The following is a 15,634-nucleotide window of genomic DNA, read 5'->3' on the forward strand; positions in this document are numbered from 1 at the left end:
AAAAAAACAATTTTACCCAAAAACAGACGAACGACTACGGCACACATAATCACACTCATCAAGCTTTGAGTATTTAATTGAGGATCTCATTCTCTTGCTGTATACATACACAAATATATATTGAATTCTGTTTTTAGTTCAGTATAACCACTTGCTGTAATTATTATGCCGTAATTATCCCATTCCATCCCGAGAGCAATTACAACACGCCGTGGAGAAAAAAAAATTAAAGATTTTTTTTGAAGAAGAATTAAAAAAAATACAAAATTGAGCGTCTTTTTGGTCAGGTTAAAGAGTAAAAGAGATGGAATGAGCAATATCAGCAGCAGCAACAGTAAATAATTATAAATCTGTAGATCTTTTTTTTTGGATGTAGCTGGAAATTTCATGAGGTTCAATGGTTTTGGAAGACTTTGTCTTGATGTCCTTTGAATCATTGATTTAGGATTTTGGATGGTGTATAGCCGACCTTATATCAGATTTTGGATCGATTAACCGACTTGTGCTATTTCGACAGAGATTTGCCACTTCTATATAATTAATGCCATTTCGCCGATCAAAAACAGCGCCTTAATCACCCAAAATCTCATCATAGCCACCAATCTCATTCCCACAACTCAGTCCAGCACACAATATTCTTTCTTTTTCTGTTGTTCGAAGAAATCAAGTCGCCACGATGTGTTTAATTATTTTAATTACTTTAATTACATTATTCAAGAAAATAAGTTCGACTGAAGGAAGTTTTTCATTATTATTAACGTTTTTTGGATATGTTTGTGATGTTCTGCCTGCTTTCTGTTATTTCGATTGAGGCGATGATGAATCACAACAAAAGAGAATTGTTGTGTGTATGTAGCAATACAGACGACGTTGTTGAAATGAATGAATATACAAAGTTAAATGTAATTTAATTGATGTATGAATGAAGAATATTGCGGAGGTTTTTTGAGAGTAAAACAGGCTGAAATGAGGAAAGAAAATTATCATTTCATGGTAGCAATTAAATATCTTTCGTCGTTTTTTTAGTCGCTGCTGTCGATGATTTCTCATTTTTTGGCGGTTGTGGATGGAGATTATTATTTTTTTAGGTGATGATTTGGCATCATTAAAAATTTCTACAGTATGATAACTTTATTGATTGATAGGTGAGGCGATATTTGACATTTGGAATGATATTGTATTGATTTTTTAGTGTTTTTTGCAGGCTGTAATATTGAAGCTCAAGTATGAGGCACCTGAATCTCAAAACATTAGTGCAAAGGCACATTAACCTTAAAACTGTAGTTTAATGCAATCTAATGCTTGAAATTATTATTAAAATATCCATGAAATCATAAAAAGTATCAACAATTGCACAAAAGATTCAAAAATTTATAATTTCACTATTCCGTCCGCAAAATATTACATATTAAGCCTCACCTATAATTTTTCATTTTCTTATTTTTCTTAATTTTTATATTTAATAATCAACAATCATCATTAAAATGTGTGTCATTAAATTTTTACTTCTTTAGTTCCATTCAGTCGACAAATTAATTTTTCTCTTCGTTTTAATTTCTTTTTCGTCTCATTAAAGAAATGGAATGAAATTAAAATTATGTTTGGTGGATAATTTGTGAATGTTTTGGACAATTTTGTAGGCTTTGTTTAGGATTTGAGAATGTAAATGTGTGTTAAGGTCTGTACATTGTGAAATTATTTTAATAAAATTACATTTTTCACATTTACTTCTGCAATTTTAATTACCACGTTATTGTGACAACAAAAGAAATGGACAACGTGTGGAGCAATTATCATTTACTTCCAAAAATAACAATAAACAGCCAGAGGCATATTCAGTGAAGGAGGGCGCTTTGGGTTTTGAGACTCCCTAGTTTAAAAAAAAATTTTCAATTTACTATGGTTTTTCGAGCAATTCTTTAACTGCGCCCCTGTAAACAGCAACAAAACATTTCTTTCGGTATGTGACTTAATAATGTGCTCACCATTGAGGCTGAAGCTGACTCATTCATAGACTGTAATGATGATTATGATGAGAAACATTTACGATGTGTTGGTATGTAAAAAAGAAATAGAATCTGAATGGAAACAGTATTTCGAGTTATTTGGTAATTATAATAATAGTTGAAATGGCATGATTAAATTAGACAACAATAGACGAGAAATTCTTTGATTTTTTTTTTGAAGTTTCGTTGAACTTTTCAACTATTTATTGATTGGTGGAATTCGTTTGATGTGTGAAAGAAATTTGATTAATATTATTGATGTTTATGGGAATCAAAGCTATAAATGAGATGAACTGGATAAAGAAAAAAGTTCAATTTGATGTCACAAATGGAAAAATTGTTTTTATGCTGATTGTAAAGAGAACTTTAAAAAATTCGTTACCTTTTGGGATGAAAATAAGGTTACTAATTGGGGAGAGGGGTTGAAAATGGGGTTCTAATTGTTTCATCAATCATCTACAAAATTGTTACGAATTCATGAATCAGAAATTCATTTTTGATATATTTTTTAAGATTCTAAAAAATTCTAATTTCATTTTATTTAATTACACCCAAAATAAGCTAAAAGCAGACAGTCGAGAACTAAGATAAAAATGAGAAGCCCAATACAGACACACAAATCCAACAAGAACGTGAAAAATAAACTTAGACATAGAATTAAAATTAATAAAGAATTAATAACACATAATGATGAATTTCAATCAATTTTCTCTTTTGTTTCTCGTTTTATTTTTGCTGCTGTCTAACATTTTTAAGGAGATAATTATTTTTGTCTATACGAATATTTTTGAATGATTTAATTCATCTATGTTGATGATCATTTTTTTGAAAATCATTATTGTTAATGTTATTAAGTTTGCGATGTTTTTTGGCTCATAATTATTGTGATTATTGTTCTTTTGAGACCTATTGATGGGTTATTGGAATGAAGTTTAATTTTTGAATGTTGAAAAACCAATAAATTTGGTGAAAACCGCTTAACAATTTAAATTTTTTAAATAATTTTTTATCAATTTCAAAAGGATTTGTCTATAAACTGTGAAAATTATTTACTGGCTATTTAGCAGAACCCAGTGCAACTCATTGCATGCGTCAACATTTCCAATCAACCAACTAACCTCTTCCTTATTTACAGCAATTAAAAATAAAAAAGAGTTGAAACATCACGCAAATTGTGGATATAAATTGCGTAAGTATTAATTATTCAAAAGACATAATTACAATTCCTGACTCATTTAATTATCCACTTACAAAACATCATGTTCAATTTATTGCAACAATAGTCACTGCCCCGCATTCAGAAATGTGAGAATTTGCTGATATTTCATCGACTAGTCAACACCGTAAAGGAGGGAATAAATTGCAACATTTTGCATGTGCGTGATGATCAAGAATAAAAGTCTACAATTAAAAGAAATATTTCAAGCCATGTGTGATGCTCCAATTTTGTTCATATCCAATTGTTGTGCCTTCTGCACGACTTAATATCCAATCTGACTCACTACACATATATTAATATTTATTGTGATCATGATGTATGTAATTTTCATGCATTTTAATTCACCAGACGCGCATGTGATGATGATGAGAAAATTGAGAATTATGTGGAACATTTTTTGGGTCTTTTGACTTCGTTCCATAATCACATATTAAGTTCTTGATGCTTTTTTTTGTACCATCAACAGTCAAATCAGAGCGCAAAAATTATAATTTTCTATTCGTAGACTTAACATTGGATCTGATGATGATTATAGCTTTTACAGTTATGGATTTTTTTGATGTGTCGAAGTTCAATTTTGATGGATTATTGATGATGTTGCATTGGAATTGATGCAAATGCTAATAATTATGAGGATTTTTTGGATTTGGGCAATTATGAATGCTATATTAAGTCTAAGACTGTAATATATGAGGTTTACTGTGAGTTTGAGGATTTTGGACGCTTTTTGAAAATTCAGATTTAGATGAATTCTTTGGAAAAATGGAACGAAGGTTAACTTTTCGCCCTCTTGTCCCCTTCCATACCAATTAAATTTCATCAAAACTGCTCACAAAATAATCTTAATGAGGCTTCAAAGTCTGCGGTTTTACAATTAATAAACCTGTAGTCATTCCTTAACAGACAAAAAAGCCACAAGAAACTCAAAAACAATGACAATGCAAATGGAAATGGACGGATGGATGCGGTTCGAAGGGGACAATTAAAATACAATTAAATATAATTTTGAATTTCATTATTTTTAATTTTTTATTTTCATTTCTTATTTACTTCTTGTTATTGACTTCTTTTTTGTCAATGGATACATCCACATTCTGGATGGTAATTATTTTGAATTTTTTTTTGTTGATTCATTTGTTGTTATTTCTGAGGTTTCTTTTTATAAATTCTATAACTTAGTTATTCATATGATATGTAATCCAGTTTCGAAACTTTTATATAGCCAGTTTATATTGTTCACTGCAGAAATATCCCCAAGTGACTGCACCGATAATCATTTCACGACTTTCACCATCGTTGACTTAGTGCCATCAAAACTGCAGAATTTTCTTTTAATCAGAAGCATATATTTATACCAAAACTAATAACATTTGATGTTGCAAAAACCTTATCAACAATAATAATCCCCAACCAAGCTCGCAAAGATTTTGATTTCAAGGTTCCACGTGCTTCAATGAGGATTTATATAATAACTTTGAATTTCTGATATCTGAGATTCTCAAAAAAATTTAAGGCTTAGAGGAGAATGACAGACAGAGGTACAAATGAACCAAAATTATATTATTCAAATATATGTGACTTTAATTGAAATAACTATAAATCCTATATAATTGATTGCAAATTTGATAAATTATATCAAGTGTTTATTTTCATACTTTACAAAGTCATTCACAAAATTAGACCACAATTTATAATTTCATAAGAGGTTCAATCCAATCAAGAAAGTATGAAACTCTAGCATAAACTCCTGGATGATCACCACCACAGCCTGTACCAAATGAAACAACACCAACCAATAATGCACGACTTTCTCCAACGAATTGTGTCAATGGACCTCCGGAATCCTTTAATATCAAATATTTAATTAAATCTAATATTGAAATTATTGTAATGAACTTACTCCTTGACATGAGTCTCGACCATACTCTCCAGCACACAAATGCTGGTTTTGGATTGTTACATCATAAATAGCATTGCAGGCAGCATTTGATACGACTGGAACATGGACGCTTTGTAATATTTCGGGAGAGCTTCCACCAGATGAAAGTTTTCCCCAACCGGAAGTTGTTAGCTTAAAAATTTATTACACATATAATTACGAATCAATTTGATTTTGGTAATTCAGGTAAAGTCCCGTTTAATTCCCATATAAACCAAACTTTACGAAGTATTTGAATTTCTGCCCATCATGATTGACAGGATTCAAATTTATAAACAATCCCAAAAATTATCGAAATCTTACAATTGTGCCTGGTAAGAGCGCATGTTCTCGTGACGGTAAGTTTACGGGTCGAATGTAATGACTATAAATCAAGTGCTGAGCTAACTTCAGAATCGCAATGTCATTAAGTTTCGTAACATCATCATATTGGTGATTATAAATTGCGATGACATCTCGTTGGGGACCAAGATTGTATTGTGTATAACCAGCAATTACTTTGACTCCTGATGGTCCAATAGCTCCACTAAATTATGAATGATAATTAGAAATAGCTAAATACGTCCAAGCTGCTAAATTCTTACACTGTGCAATGAGCTGCAGTTAAAATTGTATTTGTGTTTAAAATTGAACCACCACAGCCATATGTACCTCCCGCTTCAGTAATAAAGAGCTTAACTTGATGAGGAATAATGCTGATGTCAGTGGCTAATGGAAATTAAATTTTAAATTTAAAACTAGTTTAATATAAAATATTAAGATTTAAATCATGTCTAAAAATTACGTTCTCCGCCGACGATTCGTCCATTTCTGTCTAAAATGTCTAGAAACGATTGACTTTTAAAGGCTGGTGTTGCAGAAGCTATATTAGAATTTTTGATAACAATTTAATTTTTAATGCTAGGTTATAAGAGCTAGTAAATACCTGCAGCAACCAACAAAACTGTCAAAAACTTCAACATATCCTCAAACGTGTCCTCAAACACACTGAATGATTTAGAAAGATTTCAGCAATACTTATAGTCTCAATTAACCATTTTTTGCTAAAATCTTATCAAACAGATTGAATTCCAGGAGAATTAAACTAAATGCTTTTAGGTTGAAATTTAGACAATTGCGAAACTTTATATTTTGCAGATATCATCAAGTTATTACATCAATCATTGATAGACCTTGAGTAATTAGTTTGATAAAGTCTTGTGGACATTTTTATTATTTTAAAGAGCTTTCGTATCGCAGCCCTGGATATATTTTAGACACAATTATTTTCCGAAAGCTTTAAATAAAGCTTGTAAGGGTTGCATAAATTTTTTAATAGTTATATTAACAAATTTGAGTATTAACTACTCTTTTGTCGTCACAAATTGGAAGATTAAGTGTAGAATTGGTAGATCTTTTCAAGTCTAGACTCCAAAAATCCAAAAAGGCGCCTCCAATGGGGTCCAAATTCCAAAAAAGTGAAGTGTGGACTTCAGTAGAGACGCCTGTACAATGGAGGTTAACAGGACCACATATAATTTAGGCAACCTTTTTCGTGCCACGGCACACTTTAGACTTAGGTTACCTACCAGTGCTTTAGAATATGTTTCATTTATATTTACAATATAAATGAAGGGATATTCGACTACAGATTACAAGATAGTTAAAAGCTATTTTAATTTTTTTTTTTTTTGAATATATTTATACAATTTTTATTTAACAAAATTTTCATTTTCCATAGTTAACATCAAAAGTAGCAATTTAGTTGTGCATGTGATTACGAATCCAGTCCAAGTAGTATGAAGTTCTAGCATAAACTGTTGGATATTCACGGGCACAAAAGTATCCCCATGAAACAACACCGACAACCATGGCACCAGCACCACCAACATTTTCAGTCAATGGACCGCCAGAGTCTCCTTGACATGCATCATGTCCGACACGACCAGCACAGACATGTTGTGGCAAGATTTGTTCATTAGTATAGATAGCTTGACATTGTGCATTTGTCATGGATGGAACTGGTGTGGATTGTAAATTTTGTGGATGCTGGCTTGTGCCCCATTGCATTGTACCCCAGCCAGAGACTGTGAGATCAATTCCTGCTGGAATGAAATGTCCAGGTGGTGGCAAGTTAGCATGTCTGATGTTTGTTCCTTCAACTAAGTGAGTTGGTAACTTGAGGATTACAAGATCATTCCACAACTCAAAATCATCATAAGCTTCATGTTCACGTACTTCACTGACTGGCTGAATATGGTCAACTCCTGCAAAGCGATTGGTCCATCCGGCAAGAATTTGGAAGTCTGTGTGATCACGACGGCTGTTAATTGTAGCAAATTAAGAATTATATGAAGGAATAAATGTGGAAAATTTATAAATCTTACAATGTACAATGAGCAGCTGACAAGATTGTATTGGTATTCAAGATTGAACCACCGCATGTGAAACTACGACGGAAATAGAGAACAACTTGATGAGGGATTCTGCTGATGTCAGTATCTACACCTCCCACAATTCTTCCTTCACCACGTTGAACTTCTGGGCTCAACTTGTTGGCAGTAATTTGCCATCTATGCTGTACAGTAGGTGATGCCGATACTAGATGAATAGGAGAGATAAAAAGCTATAGATTTCTAATAACATACAATGACTAGACGTATTATGTCGCAATTAGACCATCACCACATTAGACGAGAAAATACTCTTGATTTGGTGGTGACGGTGACGTGGAGGAAACTAATGGTGTTCAACTTTAGGGACATCTACGGTCACTTATGTAACACCTCTATGAGTATATTTTCCTTTACTAAATTTTTGCCAGATTTTAAAAATTTTCTAGATCAATCTACTAACAAATAGCTATTAAAAGCCAAAAAATATAACTTGATCATCGTCAAAAGTTCCTCACATCCTCAAATTGCACAACTTTTATACACATCACTATATTTACCTGTAGCAACAAACAAAACTGCTAAAGTCAAAAACTTGAACATTTTACCTTCTTAACTCAATTAAATAAGTTAAATGGAACCACTTAAACAGGAAGCAACAACTTTTATACAGAAACATTGACACATTCATAATCTTATCAGTTTGTTGGATTAAGTTTTGATACTATTATGCTTAAAATTGTAATTCATTGTAAATATATTAAATAAAAGTGTACTTTCGGCTGTGCTTTGAAGTGATTGATGGAATTAGTAAAGAAAATTAATTGAAATGAATGACTGAAGGGTAGCTGAAGGATGTGACTTGCTGTTCAGTTTTAGGGGAGGATTTTGGGTTTATTTGGAAAAACTGGAGCTTTGATAATTATTATTGTGTCAAGATAAGACTGGTCTACGAACAGAAACAAAACTAGTTGGAAGTACTTCATTGTAGAATTCTTGGGACTTTTGGAATCAGGATTACCAGAATTTAGTATGCTATATAAAAAATAATGAAGAAATATTTTTTAGAAATGTTGTAACGACCATTTGTCAAGTGAATAATCAAAGTTGATATAAGTTATTCTTAGTTGCAAGCCCCTCGAAATAAATCATGGCATCGGATCCACTACCATGAACAATCATCAAACTCATCGAAATTCAGCTTAATTATGTTAACGTATGCAAAAGTTACTGACGTTTGGAATATTCTCCAAAATGATTGCAGGCCTTCCTCATATTATTTTATAATTATCATATCAGGAAGTGCTAAGAATATTTTTGTGAGTTTCCACACCTTGATTATCTTTGATCCTAAAAGAAATAATTAGTCAGTACTGATGATAGCCATACAAGGTGCACTGATAAGATTAGTAATTTTCAAGTTAAGCAAGTTTCAACAATAACTGGATATCTCAAAAGTCAATAGTCATTCATGAAAAAATAAGAACCAAACATGGTTGTAATTAAAAGAGCACATCGAGCAGAAACTTTTTTCATTTTTCTTTGAGTTCAAGTCAAATGAGTGGAAATTAAACACATGTTATGCTGTAACTTAATGAATGTTCGAAGAAGTTAGTGTGCTGTGCCGTTAAAACATGTTTTTGTTGTGAAGTATTTTGGACAATTTAATTACAGATTCTTAATTATAATGTTCTGATGTTCTGAATGTGATGGTATTAGTTTTGTGGTTTAGAATCAGAAGTGAATCAGAAAAGGGAGATCGGACATCCATGACTAGAGTATGTGGTCTAAATCACTGTAACCACAGTTTTAAAACTCCACCTAGAGCCACAGTTAGACATTTTTTAGTGAGGGGAAGTGGGTGTTTTGGTTAAAATTTAGGAAGTGTTTTGGGATTTTGCACGAAAAACCTTAGATTGAATAATTTTATCCAAAAGGGGAGTTTGACCCCGATATTCCTCTTGGATACACCCCTGACCTCATCAATAACTCCTAATATTACTAATGCAGCACATTCAAATTGTTAAAAATGAAATTTATTCAAGAAAGGTACTTAAAATTCCATCTCATAAAAGAAATCCCATCAATGAATAAAATTGAACTGAGAAGATGGAAATTAATGAATTTTAATGAAACAATTACCGCCATCGTTTTTGTGTACTTGAAAATTATTCTGTAAATTCTATTTAAGCATCGATAATTGCCCTCTTCCTTCTTCTCAATTTTTACTTTTTCTCATTTTTTTTTGTGTATTCAGAATCATTAATTGCACTTAAATTTTTGCTCTCTTGCGTTTCTCATGTCCGTTCAATGACTGCTGTTAAATGAGATATTTTTGTGATTTTTTCAGAATTTAGGGATTCAAAATATGCAAAATTGAGGACTTTTTTACATTATTTTTTTCCGATATATGCTATTAAATTGCCTTAAGATTCACCAAAATTCTTGCAATTTGGTTTTAACGGTAAAATTTCCATTATCCCGCTAAATCCATGTCTACTATAGTAAGCACCCCTAAACCTCATACCCGCATGTAAATTCTCATCTTTTGTATAATTTTTTTAATGAATTTCCATTGTTTGTGACAAGAAAATAAAAGATATGTATAATTAAAAAGGAAATTAATGATTGTCGCATTTTGTTATGATTTTTTTTTTCTGTTTGTCTTCCTGCTTTTGTGACAACAACAACAAAAAAATAATAATTTCTTAAATGCGGGGGAATTTCTTTGTTAATTTTTATGAATTTGAAATGAATTTTTTTGGTGCTGATTCTCAATTATGTATCGTCGGAATTTGAAATTGTTTAGAAAGTGGATAATTTATGAGGGTCAATAAATCGGGGGTTGCTGTATCATGGTGACAAAATCATGATGGATTGAATCATTATTTTAAAACATAACCTAAAATATTATAAAAATTTTAAATATTTTGCATCAAAAAACCCACAAAAACTCATCTCATTATTCAGCAAAGCGAGCAATAAGACAGAAAAAAAGCTAATTTCTCGGCTGCATGAACATTTTAATGATGATTAATAATGAATGTAAACTAGAAATACTCGACATACTCAGTTGAGAAAGAAAAAGTCAAAAAATTGTAGTTTCAATTAATAATCACTTGATTTTTTCTCATTTTTTTGTATTTATTTTGGCTTTCGGCGACAGAACTGTAATTGTCATTTCCTGCTTCGCTACATTTCAAGCTTCATAGTCACATAGTGAACGTTTTTTGGTTGTGGCTGAGGCTCATTATTATTAACTAAAATATGAAAACTAACTAACTTCTTTTTTATGATAATGACATTTTTAATAAACAAATTTTTTTCATCGTCGAAGCACAAAAATGAAATTTTTTAATTGAGTGAGTTTCTGGATGGCCAGAGGTGCTGTATATGAAATGATCTAATTTTAAAAATTGAAAAATCTTACAAAACCTTAAAAAATTAAATTATAATTTTAAACAAATATTTAAATTTTAATTTAAAGCAAATTTTAATTTTAATATTTAAACTTTTATTTTGTTTTAATTTTTAATTTTAAAAATTTTAAATTTTAATTTTTTAAAATTTTAAATTTAAACTTAAAAAAGTTTAAATTATAAATTTTCTTAAATTTTACTTTGAAAAATTTAAATTTAACAATTTTTTAAAAATTAATTTTATTTAGCCAACACTGTTGTTAATATTAAAAAGAAAAACAACTTTTTCAAAACAGAGACTTAAATACATTTAAAAAAATTTCCAAGCCTAATTACAACAATGAACACTAAAAAAATTACCAAATTACCTCAAAAAACAATTTTTCATTTCAGTTCACAAAAAACTGCATGAAAATAATTTTTTTAAAAAGCGCGACAATTAAGTGCGTAATGAGCATAAAGTTAACAACTTCGGCTGATTCATTACAATGAGTTATGTGAATAGTGGAAATGATAATCATCATAACTTTTAACTACGGTGAAATAAAGCAAAGCAGGTGATAATTACTGAATTATTAGTGTAACAAGTGTTGCAGTAATTTTAAATTTTTGAGTAAAAATTTAAGAAAAATTATTTTAAGCGCTTTTTTAAGTTGCAATTTTTAATGTAATTTTAAAACTTCTAGTTTCGATAAAATTTAATTTTGTTTTTTTTTATAATTTAAATTTAAATTTTAAAATCTTCAAATTTCTTCAAAAGTTTCAATATTTGTAACAAATTAAAATCTTTTCAAATAAAATAGATTATTCAAATTTTTACTTTGTTAAATTTTAATTTTCATAATTATCGATAGACTTACTACACTTTAACAAAACCGCAAAATTTTTAACCATATTTCTAAGCAATTCAAAAAATAAAAGAAACTTAAATAATTTCACGTCTGATGGCATCAACTCCACATGTTTCATCACAAAACAAAACAGACACCTTAATACCCAAAACATAAGAAATAATGAATCTAAATGTCATGCATGCATGAGGTGATTAAATTTTTCACCATTTTTATAGTGTTAAAAAATTATTTTAACTAAAAAAATTTTAAAGTGAGAAGAAAAAATTTGTTTTGAAAACTGTTAAATAAATTAGAAGAGCGTTAACTGCTAATGATGATGAACTTTTAGAGCTTGTTTTGGTGAAGAAAGTAACATTTTTGAAATATGACTGAGTCTTGTAATTGAATCATTATAGATGAAATGGAATGAAATAAGAATTGTTAAGTTAAATATAGGAGTAAGGTAAAGTTTTAAGGATTCTAATGTGGAGACGTCTTTTCGGACTTCTGGAGGAATTTTTCAAATTTGAGCAGGAAGTAGAACGGTGTTTAGCTGTCAAAACTCTTCCCTCCTAAATATGCCTCTGTATGTCTCATGTTTCATTAAATCTAGCACTAGAATAGTCTGGAATGAGATTAATATTCAAAATCACATAAGAATGCATACACTTGAATTCATCTGAAATGGCAGAACTCTAGCTGCACCAATTCAACGTTACAACTCTTTTAAAAATCTTAAAAAATCAGTTCATCCTATTTATTCATTCCTCATTAACCCCTTTTTATTCCACGTAATTATCATATTAACTATTCATAAACCCTTTACATCCAGTCGTCCTACCGTACATAATCAGATAATAAACCTATCATCACTAAATACACACAAAAAAAAGCAACACAATAAAGCACACAACAACCATAAAAAGTAATAACAATAAATCCTTTTTTCCCATTGTTTCCAACAGCAACAAAAAAAATTTTTTTTTCACCTGATAAAAATCTTAAATAAATTAAAAGCAGTCGCGACAATAAACAAAATAGTTCCTAGCCCATGTCATAACAATTACAAATTAACCGAAAATAAAAACAGCAGCAAAAAAAATTTTATTTCATCTGCCCTAAATTTTATTTAAAAACTATAAAAAATATTTTTTGTTCCGTATCGTTTAACGTCACCGTGAAGACAGCACACAGCAGACAAGCAGCACCAACAAAAAAAATTGTCAAAACATTTCCATTTGTAGATAGAGAAACGGCAATTAGCTGGGAACTATGAATGTATCTTGATGTGTAGTTTAATTGTAATTATCGCAGTTGTTTTCAAATGGCATCATGCATGACTGCAATTATTATTCTCATGGGTGGTTCGGTGACTGAAATTTGAGGAATTTTTTTTGCTTGCTTGACATGTGGTATGAGGTATGGAATGGGAGTTGGAGATTGGATTACTAATATTAGGTCGCGACTCACAGGGCATATATACTGAGTCTGGTAGAAATCTGACAAAAATTAAGAATTTTTCTTATTACGGAGCCGTTCCTTTACTATGTAATGCTCTCAGGGAGAGGTGAGTGTAGGGATCAACATTTGTTTAAGCTAGGGCCGACCCTCCTAGCTTCTCTCCTGTCTAGTTGCTAAATATAACATTTAGGTATATCTATCTAGTATTTTAGTGTGCTTGATAAAAGCTATCAAAGTAATGTTATATCAATTTCGCCATCGTCGTTAATATGATAAAGTTATATCAAAAAATTAATCATTTTCAGCGTGACATTACAAAAATTATGTTGGAACAATTTAATAGCCGGTTTCTTAAGAATACCTTGAAAAATTCAAAATTTGATAAAAACAAAACTATGGACAATTTACTTTTTGGGGTAAACCCTGTTTGATTATTATAGCTATCACTAATTATTCCCAGATAAAGTCTACACACTTAGTGACATTCTTGGATTGTTTTGAAGTTTAATCGTCATTTTGATTAATTTACGATTGATTATCTTCTGTCAAGATTGTGGAATAAAAAGTGATCAAAAAAATGATTTAAAATTATCAAAATTATGTATCCATTAAGAATCTGGTACATCAACTAAGCCATTGACCACCAAATAATGATACAGCTTAACTCTTAAGCATTCAGACACCTAATCCTAAAATTTATCCCCTGCACTAAGAACAAATTGACTTTTTATTTGATTTCAGTTAGTCATTTAGCCAGCTACTTGTTGCTTCATTATTTTACTTTACAAAAAATCGGACCGGTCATAACTTTTATGGTCTCTCATATTTTCTCTGTAAATCTTTACCCAAAAGCAGCTCACGTAACTCAAATTCTTACCCAGCTGTCTCAATCTACTCATGTTTACCATCCCAATCCTCATAATGTCCCTAAAAACAAAAAAATCATCACCGGCTGAGTGATTTCATAGCAAAAAAAAATCCACGGAAATGCGCTGGGAGGGGTTCAGGAACAGTGAAAATAGAAAGTGTGTCTGATCCGGCCACAGCCTCTCATTTAACAATATCATGACTATAGAAACCTTAAATCACGGGTGTGCGACTTAACTCAACGTTCAGGAACGATAAAAAAATATTTAAATTAATTTTTTATAAACAAAAATACACAAAGCAGCAGGCTGGCAGATGAGGAAGAAGCAAAAAAAAAATGTGAAAATTGACGAACCGGTTCCTTAATAAGGAGCAAAGAAAAAAAATGTTTACATTTCGAGGGTCCGTTGCATTGCATAATGATGATGTTATTTTTCCTTTTTTTGTTTTTTTGATCTCATGCCAATCCATCCAGGATTCTGTTTTGGTGGATATTTAAATGAATTTTTTTTTCATATAGATTATTACGTTCTAAATATGCTGAATACCATTACAAAGCGAACTACGGCAGTTGTGGAATTGAGCATAGATTGTAGAATATTAAAGGGTTAAAAGATACTAGAGTATTTAAAGATGAAGCATGAGTTGAGGATCAGAATCAGATTCTAGATTAAAAGGTTCAATAGAGTCAGGATCGATGGAGATTCTTGAAGTCTGATTCCGGAGCTTACCAAATATCAAGTGCATGCCTTTTCGTGGTATTCTCAGTTACCACTACAAGCACCGCTGGTGAACGGGCTCTGTGCCGGAATATGTAATTGAATATACTAATGTCGAAAAGTTTATCCAAACAACCCTGCCCGGAAGGGAGAAGTCCAACAAAAAGGAACAGAATGTAAACAGGACTGGCTGGTTACAGTATATGTTTTTTGCGACAAACTTGTGATCAAACCATGTATTATGTCGCAGAGTGAAAAAAGTTCAAAAAAATTAGTAATTTAGTACAGAAAACTTGTAATTTGAAAAAAAATGAAAAAAATTAAAAAAAAGAAATTCGCTCCTGGGTGGACTCGAACCACCAACCTTTCGGTTAACAGCCGAACGCGCTAACCGATTGCGCCACAAGAGCGATTTTTATTTGATAATGGGATCTGAGAAAAAATCATTACATCACTTGTGACTTGTTTGGCGTTTGATGTTGCAATAATTACAAACACAGAAAATGTATAGATTTATTTTAAAGAGAATTAAGAGAGTTTGAGAGGAAAAAATGTTTGTCATGGTCAGATGAAAAATATTGATGACGTCATTTATTTTGTTATTTTCTCACTTTTAGTAAATCACAGTTCAAGCTAGTCAAATGTGTGAGAGAAAAATAATGAAAGTGTCGCGTATTTTGATTATTATACAATACGTTAGAACAGTGGTGGGCAACCTGTGTGTCGCGGCACACTAGTGTGCTCTCAAAAATTTTTAAGAATGCTATGATCCGCATGCCGTATGCGATTTCGGCCGAGG

The 15,634-nt window shown here is 31.0% G+C and overlaps 1 protein-coding gene and 1 non-coding gene across 2 annotated transcripts; both read right to left on the minus strand.

Moving 5' to 3' along the window:
• Positions 1 to 4,835: 4,835 nt before the first annotated feature.
• LOC139099297 (transmembrane protease serine 9-like) lies at positions 4,836 to 8,189 on the minus strand. The gene is made up of 9 exons (XM_070651721.1): positions 8,097 to 8,189; positions 7,531 to 7,744; positions 6,909 to 7,466; positions 6,090 to 6,151; positions 5,949 to 6,026; positions 5,749 to 5,872; positions 5,468 to 5,690; positions 5,126 to 5,296; positions 4,836 to 5,069 (listed from the first exon to the last, which is right to left on the minus strand). Exons 1-9 carry the CDS (start codon positions 8,137 to 8,139, stop codon positions 4,914 to 4,916), a joined length of 1,629 nt encoding a protein of 542 aa, XP_070507822.1. The 5' UTR covers positions 8,140 to 8,189; the 3' UTR covers positions 4,836 to 4,913.
• A 6,982-nt stretch (positions 8,190 to 15,171) lies between these two features.
• Positions 15,172 to 15,245, minus strand: TRNAN-GUU (transfer RNA asparagine (anticodon GUU)). Its single transcript has one exon. It is a non-coding gene; the product is annotated as a tRNA-Asn (tRNA).
• Positions 15,246 to 15,634: the final 389 nt, after the last annotated feature.

This window comes from Chironomus tepperi, unplaced genomic scaffold, assembly GCF_022539635.2.
Source record: "Chironomus tepperi strain 1889 unplaced genomic scaffold, CSIRO-AGI_Ctep_v1 contig_467, whole genome shotgun sequence".
Classification (NCBI taxonomy): Eukaryota; Metazoa; Arthropoda; class Insecta; order Diptera; family Chironomidae; genus Chironomus; species Chironomus tepperi.

What these genes read in the sequence shown, in the direction of transcription:
- LOC139099297 (XM_070651721.1), bottom strand. Translation starts at nt 8,139, where the DNA reads ATGTTCAAGTTTTTGACTTTAGCAGTTTTGTTTGTTGCTACAG. An exon ending in ATTCGTAATCACATGCACAA is followed by an intron (nt 6,152 to 6,908) that starts CTAAATTGCTAC and finishes TAAATCATTCAG; the next exon opens with TGTGTTTGAGGACACGTTTG. An exon ending in ACGAATCGTCGGCGGAGAAC is followed by an intron (nt 5,873 to 5,948) that starts GTAATTTTTAGA and finishes AATTTCCATTAG; the next exon opens with CCACTGACATCAGCATTATT.